The sequence below is a fragment of the Anolis carolinensis genome, chromosome 1 (assembly GCF_035594765.1).
Source record: "Anolis carolinensis isolate JA03-04 chromosome 1, rAnoCar3.1.pri, whole genome shotgun sequence".
NCBI classification, from domain to species: Eukaryota; Metazoa; Chordata; class Lepidosauria; order Squamata; family Dactyloidae; genus Anolis; species Anolis carolinensis.
Window position 1 is genome coordinate 18,992,577 of NC_085841.1, and position 17,400 is coordinate 19,009,976.

Genomic DNA, 17,400 nt, shown 5'->3' on the forward strand with positions numbered 1-17,400 from the left:
AAAAATGGCACCAGCTTCCTCCTACCAGCTCTAGTCTTTGAGATACTGAACATATGTCATATGCCAGTCTGCATCTGCTCACCCATAGAAAAGCATAACCATATCTATGAATCTAGAGCTGATGTGGTCAATCCAATACAATTTTCTGAATCAGTGCCCCAAATAACCCCTGGAACCAATCTAAAAACCAAGAAAAAAAACAAAAAATGTTTTAGTTGAGCTGTATTACTATTTTAAAAACAACAGAAAAAAGTATCCAATACATTTTTTGCATTTTCTACATTTTATTTCAAGCAAAGAGAACAAAGAGTCTTCTGATTCTGGCTGCTTTGATATTGTTTCATACCCTTAATTCTAGATTCCTCAAACCACCCTGTTGACATGGACATTTTTTATATCCCAAAACACATTGCCTGGATGAGGCACATGAAGAAATGCCTATTAAATGTTAAGGATAATTAAAGGTTTTTCATGGTCAACATGTCATGGCTTAAAAGGGAAATTACTTCTGTCTAAGAACTCACTCTGGACCATCAGACAGATCTTGTCCTTGAAGTTGGAGGAGGAGCTCTTTCACCCTCTTCTGATTCTCTGATGTCATGTGCAGAGTCTGCAGGGGCACCTTGGCCTTCGCAACATTCCTGGTCTGTACATGTCCTCTGTTAGCAGAGCTTGAGGTAAAAAGGGGGAAATATATAAATACAATACTTTCAAAAGTATTTATATAGTGGAAAATACATATAGGAACACACAGCATGGGTTAATTAAAGCTACTGAGTCTGTTTGCATGGAATTCTGAGGCAAGTTTCCCAAACCGCTCAGATTCAATATGATTTAAGAATCTTGGACATTCTTAAAATTTTATATAATGTGATTTTATTTTGTAATGGTACCTGTTTTATATGAACTGTTGTTTTGTAGATTGTTTTATATGAATTGTTTTTACATTGTTTTTAGGCATTGAATTTTTGCCTATTTACTGTAAGCCGCTTTGAGTCTCCTCGTAGAGAAAAGCGGGGTAAAAGTGATGTAAATAAATAAATAAATAAATTGACAAGTACAACAGATAAAGAAGCTTTGAAAAGCCCTGCAATGTGCATATGGTAACACAGAGATTAGTCAGTAAAGTTCAGATTGGTCAGAAATGGATGCAAAACTACAATATGGTTTTTCAGGTTGTGAGGACACATTTTTAGTTAGATATTTTGTCAAATCATTTTAGTTCCTTCATTTGATTAAGAAATTTAATTTGTACCCTTTTCCAAAGCTATTGAGTCCCTACAGGTGAGAAAGGTGGGGTAAAAGTGATGTAAATAAATATTCTACTCTAATCTGAGCTGATAGGGTAGTGCATGTTATTACATCATGCAAAACAAGCAACAATTCAATAACTCTCCCTCCAGTATAACAGTAGTTCCCAACCTCTAGTCCTCAACATCCAGATACTACTGCCAGCTTGGAAATCAGGAAGTCCAAAACACCTGAAGGACCAAAGGCTGAGAATCACTGCTATATCTTCATTACACAGTAATGCATTTCATAGGGGAGGTAGTTTTTAACGTTAGTCATGAATCTTTCAACAAAAAAAAAGAAAATTTCATACCCCTAGACAGACAGCAGCACGCAACTACCATCACTTTAGAATGGTTAAAAAGTTCAATCTCTTGACATATCTTCAGAAAGATTTTTTTTAAAAAAAAAATAGTTATACGTATCACAGAATGTAAGAATTAAAACATTTTTGTTTCCCTAACCTTGGTTCATCTCTTGCTTGGCTAAAAACGCAGAAATCGTCGTCATCATCATCCCAAATTTTGTCTGAGCCTTTTTTGCTGCCGCTGCTTTGATGTTTGCTAGGTCTTCCACTGTTGCCACCACCTCGTCCTCCCCTTCCTTTTCCTCCTCTTCCTCCCCCTCTATTTGGTCTTCCTCTTCTCTTCCCCGATGAGCTCATTTCCTTCTAAAAAAAGGAAAAGAAAATACAAGCAAGCATTAACCTTCAGTGAAATACAACATCAAGGTTACCATGTAGATATGCAGTAAGAGTAGCAATTACTACTTTTTGGCCCGAACACAAAATATCAACCAACCATTTCCCCTCTCCCATAACCCATGACATATACCTTCATGTACATTCCATTAAATTCAAAGTGATCTTACTCACTAGTTATTGTGAATCACTAAAACTGGATTGGAGTTTATATTACAAACAAGATCTATAAATGTAAAGATTAGTTTATTGTATCATACTTTTTTGCAGACAACAGCCTCCTACTTCATTAGCTGCACAAAATGAACTACTCATTACAGTAGAGTCTCACTTATCCAAGCCTCACTTATCCAAGCCTCTGGATTATCCAAGCCATTTTTGTAGTCAATGTTTTCAATATATCATGATATTTTGGTGCTAGATTTGTAACTACAGTAATTACAACATAACATTACTGCGTATTGAACTACTTTTTCTGTCAAATTTGTTGTATAACATGATGTTTTGGTGCTTAATTTGTAAAATCATAACCTAATTTGATGTTTAATAGGCTTTTCCTTAATCCATCCTTATTATCCAAGATATTCACTTATCCGAGTCTCTGCCAGCCCGTTTAGCTTGGATAAGTGAGACTCTACTGTATATAAAAAGTAAGTCTAGTCGTGTCCAACTCTGGGGGTTGATGCTCATCTCCATTTCCAAGCCGAAGAGCTGGTATTGTCCGTAGATGTCTCCAAGGTCATGTGGCCAGCATGACTGCAGGGAGCGCCATTACCTTCCTGTCAGAGTGGTACCTATTGATCTACTCATATTTGCATGTTTTTGAACTGCTAGGTTGGCAGAAGCGGGGGCTAATAGTGGGAGCTCACCCCACACCCTGGATTCGAACCGCTGACCTTTCATTCAGCAAGTTCAGCAGCTCAGTGGTTTAATCCGCTGTGCCACTAGGGGCTCCACTATTATATAGCAATAGCATAACCTAAGAGATGCAACCTCTTTGTTCCAGTCTTAGCCCAGTCACAAAGTAATACAGTGACTTTGAATAAGACCTTTTGTCTTTGTCACGTTGACCAAGCTTACATCATCACTGCAGAGGTAATGTGTTAACTAGTGGGAAAACTAGGATAGTAATAAGGGTGTTGATAACAATGTGAGTAAAAATACAATACAAGAAAAAAAAATAGATTTTAGTTTCAAAATGAGTGGGCTCCTGAGATTTATGTTAAAACAAATTAATTTGAGATACTATAAGCCTTTCTTAACACTTTAAATTACCCTCACAGCAGCCTATTGGCTTATCTGTAATAGGAGATAAAACACCAGTCAGTACACAAATTGTTTCTCTTTAGATAATGAACTGAGGCCGCTTCCACACAGATGAATAAAATACCACATTATCTGCTTTTAACTGGAATATATAGCAGTGTGGACTCAAGGCCTTTCCACACAGCCATATAACCCAGAATATCAAGGTAGAAAATCTGAGTCCACACTGCCATACATTCCCGTTCAAAGCAGATAATGAGGGATTTTATTCAGTTGGGTGGAAGGGGCCTCAAATAACCCAGTTCAAAGCAGATATCATGGAATTTTCTGCCTTGATATTCTGGGTTATATGGCTGTGTGGAAGGACCCTGAGTGTCTTCCCTCTCTCCAGGTGCAACTACTGAGGCCTTCACAGGAAGCAAAAACTCTGTTTTGATCCTTTTCCACAGTTGAGCCACAATCTGATGAATTCTTTAACTAAGAATCAGCCTGCAGATGGCTTTCTAGCCTTTTCTGTTTTAGCCTTTTAAGACAGTCACCACTCACAAAGTTGACTCACATTTGCCAGACACACTGGTAGCCCTTTCAACCAAACAGCAATATAAAAATGTCTTAAATACACACAGAAATAATTAATATTATACATTGCCAACAAACACATAAATGGACCTTGTTGCGATATGGCCAGAACTTCATATAAGAATCAGAATCCTAGGGTTGAAATGACCACAAAGTCCATGTAGTCCAACCCTCTTGTTTAAAGATTTCCAAAGAAATCCAAGCCAGTTTATTCCACTATGGAATCGCTATAAAAATTATCTGAACATTTGAATCAATTGGTTCAAGTCCCTGACTTTGGAGCAGCAGAAAAGAAACCCTTTTTATTTCAGACAAATATTCTTGTTTAGAAATCAAGATGGGAACTTAGCTGGCACAGAGGTTCCCAGTTCAAGATGAAATCAGTACAGTAGACGCTCTGGCCCCATCTACATAGCTATATAAAATTCAGATCATCTGCTTTCAAAGCAGATAATGTGGATTATCTGATTTGAAAATTATATGGCAGTGTAGAAGGCCTCAGGCCCCTTTTACACTACCCTATATCCCAGGATCTGATCCCAGGTTGTTTGCTTTAAACTGGATTATATGAGTCTCCACTGCCAGATAATCTGGGATAAACAGATAATCTGGGAGAAGATCCTGGGATATAGGGCCAGTGTAGAAGGGACCTTAGGCCCTTTCCACACAGCTGTATAAAATCCACATTGAACTGGATTATATGGCAGTGTGGCCTCAGGTCCCCTTCCATACAGCTGAATAAAACCCCACTTTTTCTGCTTTGAACTGGAATATATGGCAAGTGTGGACTCAAACAACCCAGTTCAAAGTAGATATTATGGGATTTTCTGCACTGATATTCTGGGTTATATGCTTGTATGGTAGGGCCGTTAATTTTTTTTTTTTTCGTGTCAGGAGCAACCGGAGTTGCTTCTGGAGTGAGAGAATTGGCCGTCTGCAAGGACGTTGCCCAGGGGACGCCCGGATGTTTTGATGTTTTTACCATCCTTGTGGGAGGCTTCTCTCATGTCCCCGCATGGAGCTGATAGAGGGAGCTCATCCACACTCTCCCCAGGTGGGATTCGAACTTTGAATGCGATTTCCTGCTTCTTAGCAGGGGGTTGGACTGGATGGCCCATGTGGTCTCTTCCAACTCTACTATTCTATGATTCTATGAACCTGGCAGCTTTCAGGTCAGCAACCCAACCTTCAAGTCACTTAGTCCACTACGCCATCTGGGGGCTCCTGGGCCGTTAATAAACCTGTGCCTTATGGAGATTGGTAGATGCTGGATGAATGTAGTTTCTGGTTGCTTGAGAGTTAATATTAAAAATAGGCCTAAAGAATGCTATACCCCATGCTATATAATAACATAGATATGAATATTAAAATACAATAATTAAAAACAAATTAAGACAAACAGTGACTAATGTGATTTGATGTAATGCTGTTGGACTACATTATAAAAATGGCTTTTTATGATTTTGTTGTTTTTTTTTGTCAGTTGCTTGAGTTCCAGTGAATATTGTATATTCATCACAGAGCTGGAAGAGACCACAAGCTATCCAGTCCAACCCCATCCCACCAGGCAGGAAAACACAAACAAAGCACCTCCAACAGATGACTATCCAGCCTCTGTTTAAAGCCTACAAATTTCACTGGACTCTGAGGGTCCTTCCACACAGCCATATAACCCAGAATATCAAAGCAGAAAATCTCACAATGTTTGCTTTGAACTGGGTTATCTCAGTCCACACTGCCATATATTCCAGTTCCAAGCAGATAACATGGGATTTTATTCATCTGTGTGGAAGGGCCCCTGGTCTCCAGAGCAGCAGAGTACAAGCTTGCTCCTTCCTCGGGGCCCTTCCCCACAGCCATATAAGCCAGAACATCAAGGCAGATAACCCACAATATCTGCTTTGAACTGGGTTATCCGAGTACACACTGTCATATATCCCAGTTCAAAACAGGTAATGTGGGATTTTATTCAGCTGTATGGAAGGGGCCTGAGGCAGCATATGCCATTCTCAAACTGCTCTTACCATCATGAAGTTCTTCCTAATGTGATTAAGTTCTTCCTAATTTCTTGAAATTTAAATCCATTGCCCCCTTGTTTCCTCACAGCTGAATAAAATCCCACATTAACTGCTTTGAACTGGAATACAGTAGAGTCTCACTTATCCAACGTTCTGGATTATTCAATGCATTTTGGTAGTCAATGTTTTCAATACATCGTGATATTTTGGTGCTAAATCTGTAAATACAGTAATTACTACGTAGCATTACTGCGCATTGAACTACTTTTTCTGTCAAATTTGTTGTATAACATGTTTTTGGTGCTTTATTTGTAAAATCATAACCTAATTTGGTGTTTAACAGGCTTCTACTTAATCTCTCATTATCCAACATATTCACTTATCCAACGTTCTGCCGGCCCATTTATGTTGGATAAGTGAGACTCTACTGTATATGGCAGTGTGGGTGCAGATAACCCAGTTCAAAGCAGATATTGTGGGATTTTCTGCCTTGATATTCTAGGATATAGGGTTGTATGGAAGGGCCCCAAGTCTTCAGAGCAGCAGAGAACAAGCCTGCTCCTTCCTCGGGGCCCTTCCCCACAGCCATATAACCCAGAACATCAAGGCAGATAACCCACAGTGTCTGCTTTGAACTGGGTTATCTGAGTTCAGACTGCCATATCACCCAATTCAGTGATGAAATCATTATGACTACAAGTACAGTAGAGTCTCACTTATCCAACATAAACGGGCTGTTGGATAAGCAAATATGTTGGATAATAAGGAGGGATCACAGAAAAGTCTATTAAACATCAAATTAGGTTATGATTTTACAAATTAAGCACCAAAACATCATGTTATACAACAAATTTGACAGAAAAGGTAGTTCAATACGCAGTAATGCTATGTAGTAATTACTGTATTTACGAAGTTAGCACCAAAATATCACGATGTATTGAAAACATTGACTACAAAAATGCGTTGGATAATCCAGAATGTTGGATAAGCGAATGTTGGATAAGTGAGACTCTACTGTATTCTTCAACCGGGGCCCCTGGTGGCACAGTGCGTTAAAGCGCTGAGCTGCTGAACTTGCGGACCAAAAGGTCCCAGGTTCAAATCCCGGGAGCGGAATGAGCGCCCACTGTTAGCCCCAGCTCCTGCCAACCTAGCAGTTCGAAAACATACAAATGTGAGTAGATCAATAGGCACTGCTCTGGCGGGAAGGTAACGGTGCTCCATGTAGTCATTCTGGCCACATGACCTTGGAGGTGTCTATGGACAACGCCGGCCCTTCGGCTTAGAAATAGAGATGAGCACCAACCCCCAGAGTCGGTCACGACTGGACTTAACGTCAGGGGAAACCTTTACCTATTCTTCAACAGAAATGCATTTAACCTTCAAATAAGAATCACCACAGAAATTACAAAGACTATAGGTTGAGCGGGGAGATAATTAGGAGGAAATATGACAGTACAAACAAACCCAGTCCCTCTTACTGTCTGTTTCACTTCCCGACTCCTGCCAAACCCGGCTTCCAGCTCACGCCTCTCGCTCACCCGGAAACGGAAGCTGGGGCGGAGCTTCAGCTTACGGGTTGGCAGAGGAGGCCAGTTTCCATAGCAACCCTGCCATGGAGGCCACGCCGCCGCCGCCGCCGCCGCCCAGAGGCAAGGAGCCCCTCGGGAAGGAGCTCAGAGGTCGTCAGTCATCATGGTTTAGTCTTGTCTCTTCTCTTTCCACCATAGGGTTGTTATTGAAAGGAAACAGGGTCACGTGTGGTAGAAGTCCATCAACACCTGGTTTGGGCAAACTTGGGCCTTCCATCCAGGTGTTTTGGACTTTAACTCCCGCCATTCCTAACAGTCTCAGGCCCTTTCCTTTCCCCCCTCAGCCGCTTAAACGAGGGGCCCAGGTTTGCTCACGCCTGGTGTATACAATTACCTGCAGGCTTGTTGCATAGATGAAGCATGCATTACTTTCTGCGTCCCATCTCCGAGGTTTGCCTATGTACATACCAGGCATGGGCAAACTTGGGCCCTCCAGGTGTTTTGGACTCCAACTCCCACAATTCCTAACAGCCTACCGGCTGTTAGGAATTGTGGGAGTTGGAGTCCAAGACACCTGGAGGGCCCAAGTTTGCCCATGCCTGGTACATACCTTCTCATGTCTTCTCAGGTATGTCTATGCAAATAACGATGTTCCAAAATCCAAAACATTTCTGGGCCAAAGCATTTTGGTCAGGGATAATTCACTGAGGGCCCTTCCTCACAGCTAAATAAAACTCCACATTTTCTGGGATATATGGCAGTGTGGGCTCAGGGCCTTTCCATACACCCATATTGTATTGCCCCGCAGATTAAGATCTTCCAGTGAGGCCCTGCTCTCGGTCCCGCCGCCGTCACAGGTGCGTTTGGCGGGGAAGAGAGACAGGGCTTTTTCGGTGGTGGCTCTGCGGCTGTGGAACTCCTTGCCAAGGGAGATTAGGGAAGCCCCCTCACTCATGTCTTTTAGGAAGGAGCTGAAGACCTGGATGTGGGGCCAAGCTTTTGGCCCATCCTAAGATACGGTTGATATTTATTTACAGTAGAGTCTCACTTATCCAAGCCTCGCTTATCCAAGCCTCTGGATTATCCAAGCCATTTTTAGTCAATGTTTTCAATATATTGTGATATTTTGCTGCTAAATTCATAAATACAGTAATTACAACATAACATTACTGTGTATTGAACTACTTTTCTGTCAAATTTGTTGTATAACATGATGTTTTGGTGCTTAATTTGTAAAATCATAACCTAATTTGGTGTTTAATAGGCTTTTCCTTAATCCCTCCTTATTATCCAACATATTAGCTTATCCAAGTTTCTGCCGGCCTGTTTAGCTTGGATAAGTGAGGCTCTACTGTATTTATTTACAGTATTTATATTCCGCCCTTCTCACCCCAAAAGGGACTCAGGGTGGATCACGTTGCACACATATAAGTCAAACATTCAATGTCTTAACATGGAACAGAGACAGAGACAAACGCAGGCTCCGAGCTGGCCTCGAACTCATGACCTCTTGATCAGAGTGATTTGTTGCATCTGGCAGCTGGCTGCTCACCAGCCTGCGCCACAGCCCGGCCCAATGATATAATCTGATGTATTCGTTGGATTAATGTGAAGTTGAATACAGACTGGCTTTGACTTTTGGCCCAATGCTACTGGCCCTGTTGTAACAGTCACACAGTGTTTTACTGTTTTAATGGGGTATGATATTGGTTTTTAAGTGTGTTTTTACGATTGTTTGTTTTTACTATATTTTGTATTATATGTGGCATTAATCTTGCCATTATGTAAGACCGCTCTGGGTCCCCCTGGGGGAGAAGAGCAGTATATAAATTAAATAAATAAATAAATAAATATAACCCAGAATATCAAGGCAGAAAATCCCACAATATCGGCTTTGAACTGGGTTATCTGAGTCCACACTGCCATATATTTGTTGTGGCTCAACCTGACTCTGACGATGAATGGGGAATTCAGTTACTCTCAGAGGGGGTTGTTGATTCAGGAGAAAGCCAGGTGGATGATTCAGAAGCTCAGGTTGACATGGGAACGGACGGGAGGATGGAAGATTCTCAGTCAAACAACGATAAGGCTGACCTTCCTCTGGCCTCTGATGGAAGTGGGAGTGAGGGAGATGGCTCGTTAGACAGAACTGCCCATTTGGAGTTGAGATCAAGGTTGCCTCGTATTGTGAGAATTGCAAACAGGAGGGGAGATAGGAGAGTGCACAGGAATGCGTTTGTGTTTTGTCAAGAAGGTTAAAGGGAATGCAATTGGGGAAAGCCTTCATTCAGGGCAATCTCGCTTATGGAAAGGAAGCTTCAGTCAGGAAACCGTGTTTGGATTATTTTGGAAGTTCAAGCCGTGTTTGGGTTCCTTTTGATGTTTTTATTTTCAAGCTCTTATGGACTCACTGTACTACCTTTGGATTTTACCTATTATAGATGACTGCTTGAACTGTATTTTAGGATCACACTTGCCAGTGGTCTTTGCTTAGCGTTCCTGCTTTTTACAACATTTTGCTACCTTTCTTCAATAAACAGAAAAGATTTAAGTCTGCTGTGGTGGTGTTTGTATGTTAGAGCAAGGTGAATCAGTGCTGAGGTGCAACAATATTCCAGTTAAAAGCAGATAATGTGGGATTTTATTCAGCTGTGTGGAAGGATCAAAATATCTTTTTATGATAGAACGAATTAGGAATCAACATTTATAACCCAGGAACAAAAATCGAGTTACATAGGCCCTTCCATGCCTCTGTATAAAATCCACATTGAACTGGCTGTGTGCACTCAGATAACCCAGTTCAAAGCAGACATTGTGGCTTATCTGCTTTCATATTCTGGGTTATATGGCTGTGTGGAAGGGCAGCCATATAATCCAACTTCTCCACAGCTGAATCACAATCCCATGGATGTACTGAAAGAAAGAGCTTGAAAAGAGCAGAGAGGCTACTTTAAAAAGGCTTTTGTGTTTTTTGGATTTTGGAAACTACAAAGATTTCATTTTAAAATAGGGGAAAGAATGCATAGGATCACTGCAAGGTATGCACTCTGTGGCTGTGTGGAAGGGCCCTCAGCTATATGAGTCCACACTGCTATATATTCCAGTTCAAAACAGATAATGCGGGATTTTATTCAGCTTTGTGGAAGGGGCCTCAGATAATCCAGTTCAAAGCAGATATTGTGGATTATCTTCCTCGATATTCTGAGCTATATGGCTGCGTGAAACGTCCTTGAGTGCACACTGCCATATAATCCAGTTCAATGTGGATTTTATACAGCTGTGTGGAAGGGGCCAGAGTCTCAACCACTTCAACAGAGTTTGTGGCTGTCACAAACATGTTTTGGAGTATAATAACTACTTTCAAAGTAAGTACCGCACAATTAAATAGGAAATAACACTTTCAATCCAGGAACAGATTTTTTTAAAAAAAATGTTGCAGAGTGTAATCAACTGTGTTTTTTTAAAAAAAAAAACATACGAGACTTCTTCATAATACGTACTTTACTCCAAGGAGATTTTTTAAATTGAAAGTTTAGGAATACATTGAAAACAACAAAATATATATAGACAGCTAAAGAACAGTGAAATAAAAATCCAAGAACCCAGGGTAAAAATAAAAAGAGGGAAAGAGAAGAAATAATGATATCACGTTGTTGTTTTTGTTGTGTGCTTTCGTTTTTGACCTATGATTATCATAAAATGATTCTATCACAGGGTTATTGTTGTTGGTTTTGTTGTTATTATTTATTTATTTATTTATTTATTTACAGTATTATATTCCGCCCTTCTCACGCCGAAGGGGACTCAGGGCAGATCACATTATATACATACAGGGCAAACATTCAATGCCCAAATACACATAGAACCAAGACAGAGACAGATGCAGAGACAATTTAACCTCCTGAGGGGATGTTCGATTCTGGCTACAGGGGGGAACAGCTGCTTCATCATCTACTGTGACGGCACTTCCTCATTCCAACGTCGTAAATTAGTTAAATTTGCCTCCCCACTTTATAAGTGGTACCTTATTTCCTACTTGATAGAGGCAACTATCTTTCAGGTTGCTAGGTCAGCAACGAGCAGGGGCTATTTTTTATTTTTTAATTGATGGGTGCTCACCCTGCCACAAGCTGGCCTCGAACTCATGACCCCATGGTCAGAGTGATTTATTGCAGCAGGCTGCTCACCAGCCTGCACCACACTTTTCTCCTTAAAGAGACTCAAAGCGATGGTCAATGGTAAAAACAATAAAATATACAAATTAAAACCTAAAGACTATAAACGTTAAAGTAGAATTAAACCCTCAACAAGATTGATTCAGAAGATATATGCCATTCTCTTCTTCTGAGGTTGAGAAAGTGTGTCTTGCCAATGGGCACCCAGTGGGGTTCATGGCTAAGTAGGGATTCAAACTCTGAAATGCAGAGTCATGGTCCAATGCTCAAACCACTACACCACACTGGCTCCTTGCAGATATATACAATATATATGTTATTAATCCCTCTCTCACCAATAGTTTCATATAATCCAGTATAGAGATATTGTTATTAATTTGCAGTCAGGTCGATTTGTATTTATGGTGACCCTTATGAATGAGGGACCCCCAAATCACCTTGCCATCAGCTGTGCTGCTCGGGTCCTGAAATTCACTACCCTGGGTTTTTTGATCAAATCTATTCACCTGCTGTATGGTCTTTCTTTTTTCCTGTTGCTTGTAATATCTGCAAAACCTTCCTCCAGCACAACATTTCAAACAGAATGATTATTTTCTTATCAGATTGTTAACACTAAATTCCAGAAAAGGCCATTCCACCTTTTACATAGAGGTGGAAATTCGATGGGAAAAATATGCTGCTTGTTCTCCAAATGTGCTCCAGAAAATTTACAGCTTTTCTAGTTCCATGAAGTATGTGGGAGAGAGCCAGTGTGGTTTCAAACATTGGTGCATCTGTATTGTTGATTTGATGCAGTTTGACACCACTTCAGCTGCTCTTTGTAGTCAACCTTTTAAGACTACAGCCCTTTGCACTTGAGACATGGCAATTAAAGTGGTGTCAAACTGCATTAATTTTTCAGTGTAGATGCACCCTATGTAATCACACTTCATCAGCCTCAGAGGTGAGCAAGGGCAAACCTCTTCTGAACAAAGGCACGCCTTTCTTTATCAGCAAGTCTTCATATAATGATTTTAATTTTAACAAGAAAAGAGCTTTCATGGTGATATGACGTAGTGAATTGAGAGTTGAATTACAGAGTTCAAATCCTCGCTCAGTCATAAAAACCCACTAGTTAAACCTGACAAACCCCCTCTGAAAAATCTGGCTAAGAAAGCCTCATAAGTCAGAAATTGTTTGAATACATACAGTAACAAAGTGTAATATAGGAACTTTGAAAATTAACAAAACGTCAGCATATATAGGATGCATACCTTGCAGTGATCCTATGCAATCTTTCTCTATTTTTAAACAAAATATTTGTAGTTTTGGGATTGTTAAATGCTATTTATAAAAGATTAGTAAAGCAAATATTTTCTCTCAACAGGTCCTGAAGTTTATAAAATATCAATGATATTTCCAAATCAAGATAAATATGGTAAAAGTATTTTTGATATTATAATTACATTATTTAATTTAGCAGAATGTAGTCTGGGTTCCAGTACTATCCCCAGTTAGGAGTGGAACTTTTCAGCCTTGGTGGTATTTATTTTAATGTAAACATGTACAGGAGCAGGATTAATGCAGATGTTGGGATGTACACTGGTCAGCTTCCTAATTGCACAGTAACTCCAACCAATGTAGTGTATTAATCAAAAACCTTACTATTATTCAATAAATCATGAAATTAGAAGTGGAAGTGACTTCTGCTGGTTGCCAGTAGATTGCCCACAGTTTAGAGTGGGGAAATTCTTAGTGGGTTTTTTAAATGCAGAGTCTTTGACCATGACAATAGTACTGAATCAATATTAATCCTCAAAACTAGATTTCTCATTTGATCAGAAAATGTAAATTAGTGCAGGGCATTTAATAAAAGTAAAGAGCATGAGAGTTAAATTAATGCAAATTTTGTTTTATTGGGTTTTCTTTATCTTTTTTGTGCTTCATTAGATGGTGATTGTACAAGAACAGCTGAGGGAGCTCTTGAGAGGAACGGATATGGAATTCATACCACTCCAGATGGAATAATTTACCAAGGAAGCTGGAAGAATGATAAGGTATTTTACTAGTAAACATACAAAGTAATTAATTTAAGTTTGTTATGTAACTAATCTACCATTTATACCCGGCATTTCCTCCCCCCCGCCCCGCTTCCATCTCTTCTTTCTCTTTCTTGCCCCTCATACCTTTCCCCCTTTCCTTTCTCTTCCTTCCCTCCTTTTTCTTTCTTCCTCCCCTTCTTTCCTTCCTGCCCCTTTTTTCTTCTTTCCTTCCTGCCTTCCTCTCCCCTTTCTCCCTTCTCCAGCTGTGAAAGGGCTTACTGCACAATGTTTCCATGGCAACTTGACTGTCTTAGTAGCTCTTTCCTCCCTTCTTTCCTCCTTTCTCCTCATACACATGTCACCTTTCTTTTACAGAGGACCACTTCACCTAGATACACCCAGTCCAGTGACATCACCTAGCAACAAGCTTTGTGCTTATGTCTTCCTTTTCCTTCTTTATTTTCAGTTATATAGCCATCCCTTGATGTTCCTTCTGGTCCTCTGATCACTTTCAGCCTCTTCTGGCCTTTTTTATCTCTGATGTTTCCATACAGGACACTCAAGGGTCAATCCTTTCTTCATCACTTCTTACACTGCACTTTTGTCTTTAAACTCAATATTTCATATATACACAAATAATCTCCAGATTTGTATTTTATCCCTCACTAGAATTGCCAATTAGCAACAATCAAATTGTGTCGGCCCATGGTATCTGCTGGGACTGGTGTTCAAAGCACACACACACACACACACACACGGTACCAAAATTTGTGGATGATCAAATCCCACTGTAAACAATGTCATAGTAAAAGGGTGTCCTGTATATAAAATGGCAAGATCATAGAATTCCTTTTAAATTTTGTAAATATTTTCAAGACACTAATCTATGGATATAGAAGGTTGACTGTATGTCTATTGTATAACAATTGAGCAATGGGTGAAAAGTCAAAATATACAGGAATATCAAACCAGGGTCTTGGTGTTAACTTGAGATTTTTCCACACAGCCATAGAACCCAGAATATCAAGGCAGAAAATCCCACAAGATCTGCTTTGAACTGGGTTATCTGATTCCACACTGCCATATATTCCAGTTCAAAGCAGATAATGTGGGATTTTATTCAGCTGTGTGGAAGGACCACACTCTCTCATGTAGCCAGCAGACATGGGGGAAAAGTTAGTCTTTGTGTTTCATCTAAAATTATGTGCTCTACTCTACGCTCTGCAGAACAAAATGTGTTTTTAGCCAATTCATGTCAACAGGCTGTGTTGAGTTTAACTGAACAAAATGGAACTTATGATTATGCATTTTAGTTAAACTTATTTATGTGTACACCTTGCATTACTGAATTGAGAAAAAAATTAAAAGGTGGAAACACTGATTTTCCAATTAATCAGTTGACTCCATTTCCTGTTAAATCAGATGAGTGGTTTAGGAAGGCTAGAACATCCTTCTGGCGCAGTATATGAAGGAGAATTTAAGAACAACATGTTGCATGGAGTAGGAACCTACATATTTCCCAATGGATCCAAGTACACTGGACAGTTCAATGAAAACAAGTAAGTCAAACGTCATGTTTGTTGCTTGATATAGGATGTATTGCCCATAATGAGAATGCCACCTTTGTATTCTGAACTGAGCCTTCTTGAACTATAATAAGAGGAAAAAGGACAAAGTGTAGGCCACATGGGCCATTGGGATCACACAGAACGCACCCTAATTCCCATAGTTAATGAGAAAGTGATTTTCAGACTGTCCAAAATCTCCAAATACTGTCTAAAAATGAATCAATTTGCTTCCTTTAATCCTCTAAGCCTCCCACAAATACATAAAAAAGTAAATCAGTAGCTGGAAGTGTCTTGAAATGTTCTGGTGTAGTCTTCTGGGCAGGCACAGAACAGAACAATGGCCACCACTTTATTTGCAATGGCCCACCTTGAATTATCTCTGTTGTGAATGCTACCATTTTATAGCTACGTAGTAGGTACCACTGTTGACTAATGTGGCCTGTAGCCACATATTTTTTATTAAGCTTCTTTATACTCAGTCTTTCAAGACCATAATGCTTTTGAAAATATGAGACATCTGTGTGAGATACTATTAAGGCAGGTTTCCTAGAGTTTGATTCCAAGGCTGTCCCCTGAATGGACCTTTTGGAATAATTAACCATGACTAGAAATGGCTGCCATGACAACTGTGAAATTATGATGAAAGAAAGGAAATAAGAAATATTAATACATAAAATTATGAATTAGCAAAATTAGCAGCTGCAATTTTTTAACGGATACCCATTAATTCATTTTCTGATTCAGCCTTACCACACTGGGTGGTTGATTTGCATTTTAATAGCCATTTGTGATATGCATATCATTATTCACAGTAAAGTAACTAGAACATGTTGATTTTGTCATATTCCAGGCTGGAAGGGAAGGGAGAATTTACAGACACACAGGGCCTGGAATGGGATGGCACATTTCACTACACAGCAGCAGCAGGGCTGAAGCTAAAGCTGGAAATGTAGGATATTTTATGCTGGAAATTAAGGCTACCAAGATTGGTAGCTTCCATATTGAGGCATTGAAAAAAGGAGAGCTTGGAAAATAAAGTAGAATGTAACTGAATCGACAAATGTGAAATAAACTAAGTTTGTGGTGCAGAGTTTGTGAATCTTTATTTGTGTGTGTATCAAAAGTAAAAATTAATAGCTGGCCACCTGGATGAGTATCACGTACCATATTCATAAGTTCGCAAGTCAAATTTTGCACTTGCCTGTATGGAATTGGGCTTTGAAATTCAAATATGAAGGCCGCACAGTTGAGGAAATGCCAAATGAAATTCTATGAAGTAGTATGAGAAGCAAATATATTTTGGACCAACGTGGAAAGCAATGCTATAGCTTTCCACAATGGTTTCTTCGTCAGATTATTATGGGACCATCTTCTGAGAACCTTTTCCTTGTTCCTGTGATGTGCCACTACTAACAATATAATTAATCACCATTCTTTTTTTGTTTTATTTTCATGTGACAATAGATCTAGCTTGGCTTTACCTATATTGGTATTTGCTGTTCCCCCAGTCTCTTCAATAAAAATTATATTAATAATAATAATATTATTATTATTTTATTATTATTATTATTATTATTATTTAAGTATTTATTTATAAAGACATTTACATACTGCCTTTGAGCACCTCTGATAAAAATTCTTATGCCCTCCTAGAATCCACCTGTAACCTTACAACAAGCATTATTCCTTTTCATTCGTGGAGACCGAGGGACTCTTATTTAAAACTAGCTTGGGAACCTGGCATTGCCTGGGTTATTAGAAGAAGTCATTTTTTAATTTTACAAAATGCATAAGGTTTTGGGTGTACTACAGCTCACATCATGCCAGATTAACCCCTAAATGCAACATGGGTGGGGTTCAGTATGCTCTCCAGCTGCAGGATGAATTACAACTCCCACCATGGTGAGTCAGTCCCATCAAATCCCTCCAGTACATTCTGTTGGTCATGGGGGTTTCTTTGTGAGGCCCAGGGTGCTCTTTGATTGCAGGTGAACTATAAATCCCAGTACCTACAACAGCTATAAATTAAGGCGAATTCCCCCCAAAACATCTCCAGTATTTTTCTTTGGTCATGGGGGTTCTGTGGTCCAGGTCCATTGTCAGTGGGGGTCACAGTGCTCTGACTTGATGCAGGGTGAACTACAACTTCCATCATGTGGAATTGCTGCTTAGTTCTGCTCTGTTAGTTATACAGACAGGGTTGAAAAGAGTAGGAAAGGGTTAAGGGAGAGGCAGTGGGCAGGATCATGCA

The 17,400-nt window shown here is 39.7% G+C and overlaps 2 protein-coding genes across 3 annotated transcripts in view; one reads left to right on the top strand and one right to left on the bottom strand.

Moving 5' to 3' along the window:
- The window catches only part of dhx57 (DExH-box helicase 57), a 43,009-nt gene extending 35,570 nt beyond the window's left edge, over positions 1–7,439 (bottom strand). Inside the window, exons 1-3 of one of the 2 annotated variants that reach the window (XM_008125961.3) lie at positions 7,335–7,439; positions 1,755–1,960; positions 525–671 (exon numbers count right to left, since the gene is read on the bottom strand). In XM_008125961.3, the coding sequence (XP_008124168.2) occupies positions 525–671; positions 1,755–1,954 (347 nt within the window). In that variant the 5' untranslated portion in view covers positions 1,955–1,960; positions 7,335–7,439. Of the gene's footprint in view, positions 1–524; positions 672–1,754; positions 1,961–7,320 lie in introns of both variants that reach the window. The other variant, XM_062970555.1, reaches the window with a different exon arrangement.
- Positions 7,440–7,453: 14 nt separating this feature from the next.
- morn2 (MORN repeat containing 2) lies at positions 7,454–16,239 on the top strand. The gene is made up of 5 exons (XM_008102692.2): positions 7,454–7,535; positions 12,927–12,977; positions 13,490–13,596; positions 15,004–15,140; positions 16,000–16,239. Exons 1-5 carry the CDS (start codon positions 7,469–7,471, stop codon positions 16,100–16,102), a joined length of 465 nt encoding a protein of 154 aa, XP_008100899.2. The 5' UTR covers positions 7,454–7,468; the 3' UTR covers positions 16,103–16,239.
- Positions 16,240–17,400: the final 1,161 nt, after the last annotated feature.

Bases quoted from the DNA above. Each gene is read 5' to 3' on its own strand.
- morn2 (XM_008102692.2), top strand. From the start codon at position 7,469: ATGGAGGCCACGCCGCCGCCGCCGCCGCCGCCCAGAGGCAAGGAGCCC. The intron at 13,597-15,003 runs GTATTTTACTAG...CTGTTAAATCAG, and splicing joins GAAGCTGGAAGAATGATAAG to ATGAGTGGTTTAGGAAGGCT. The intron at 15,141-15,999 runs GTAAGTCAAACG...GTCATATTCCAG, and splicing joins GGACAGTTCAATGAAAACAA to GCTGGAAGGGAAGGGAGAAT.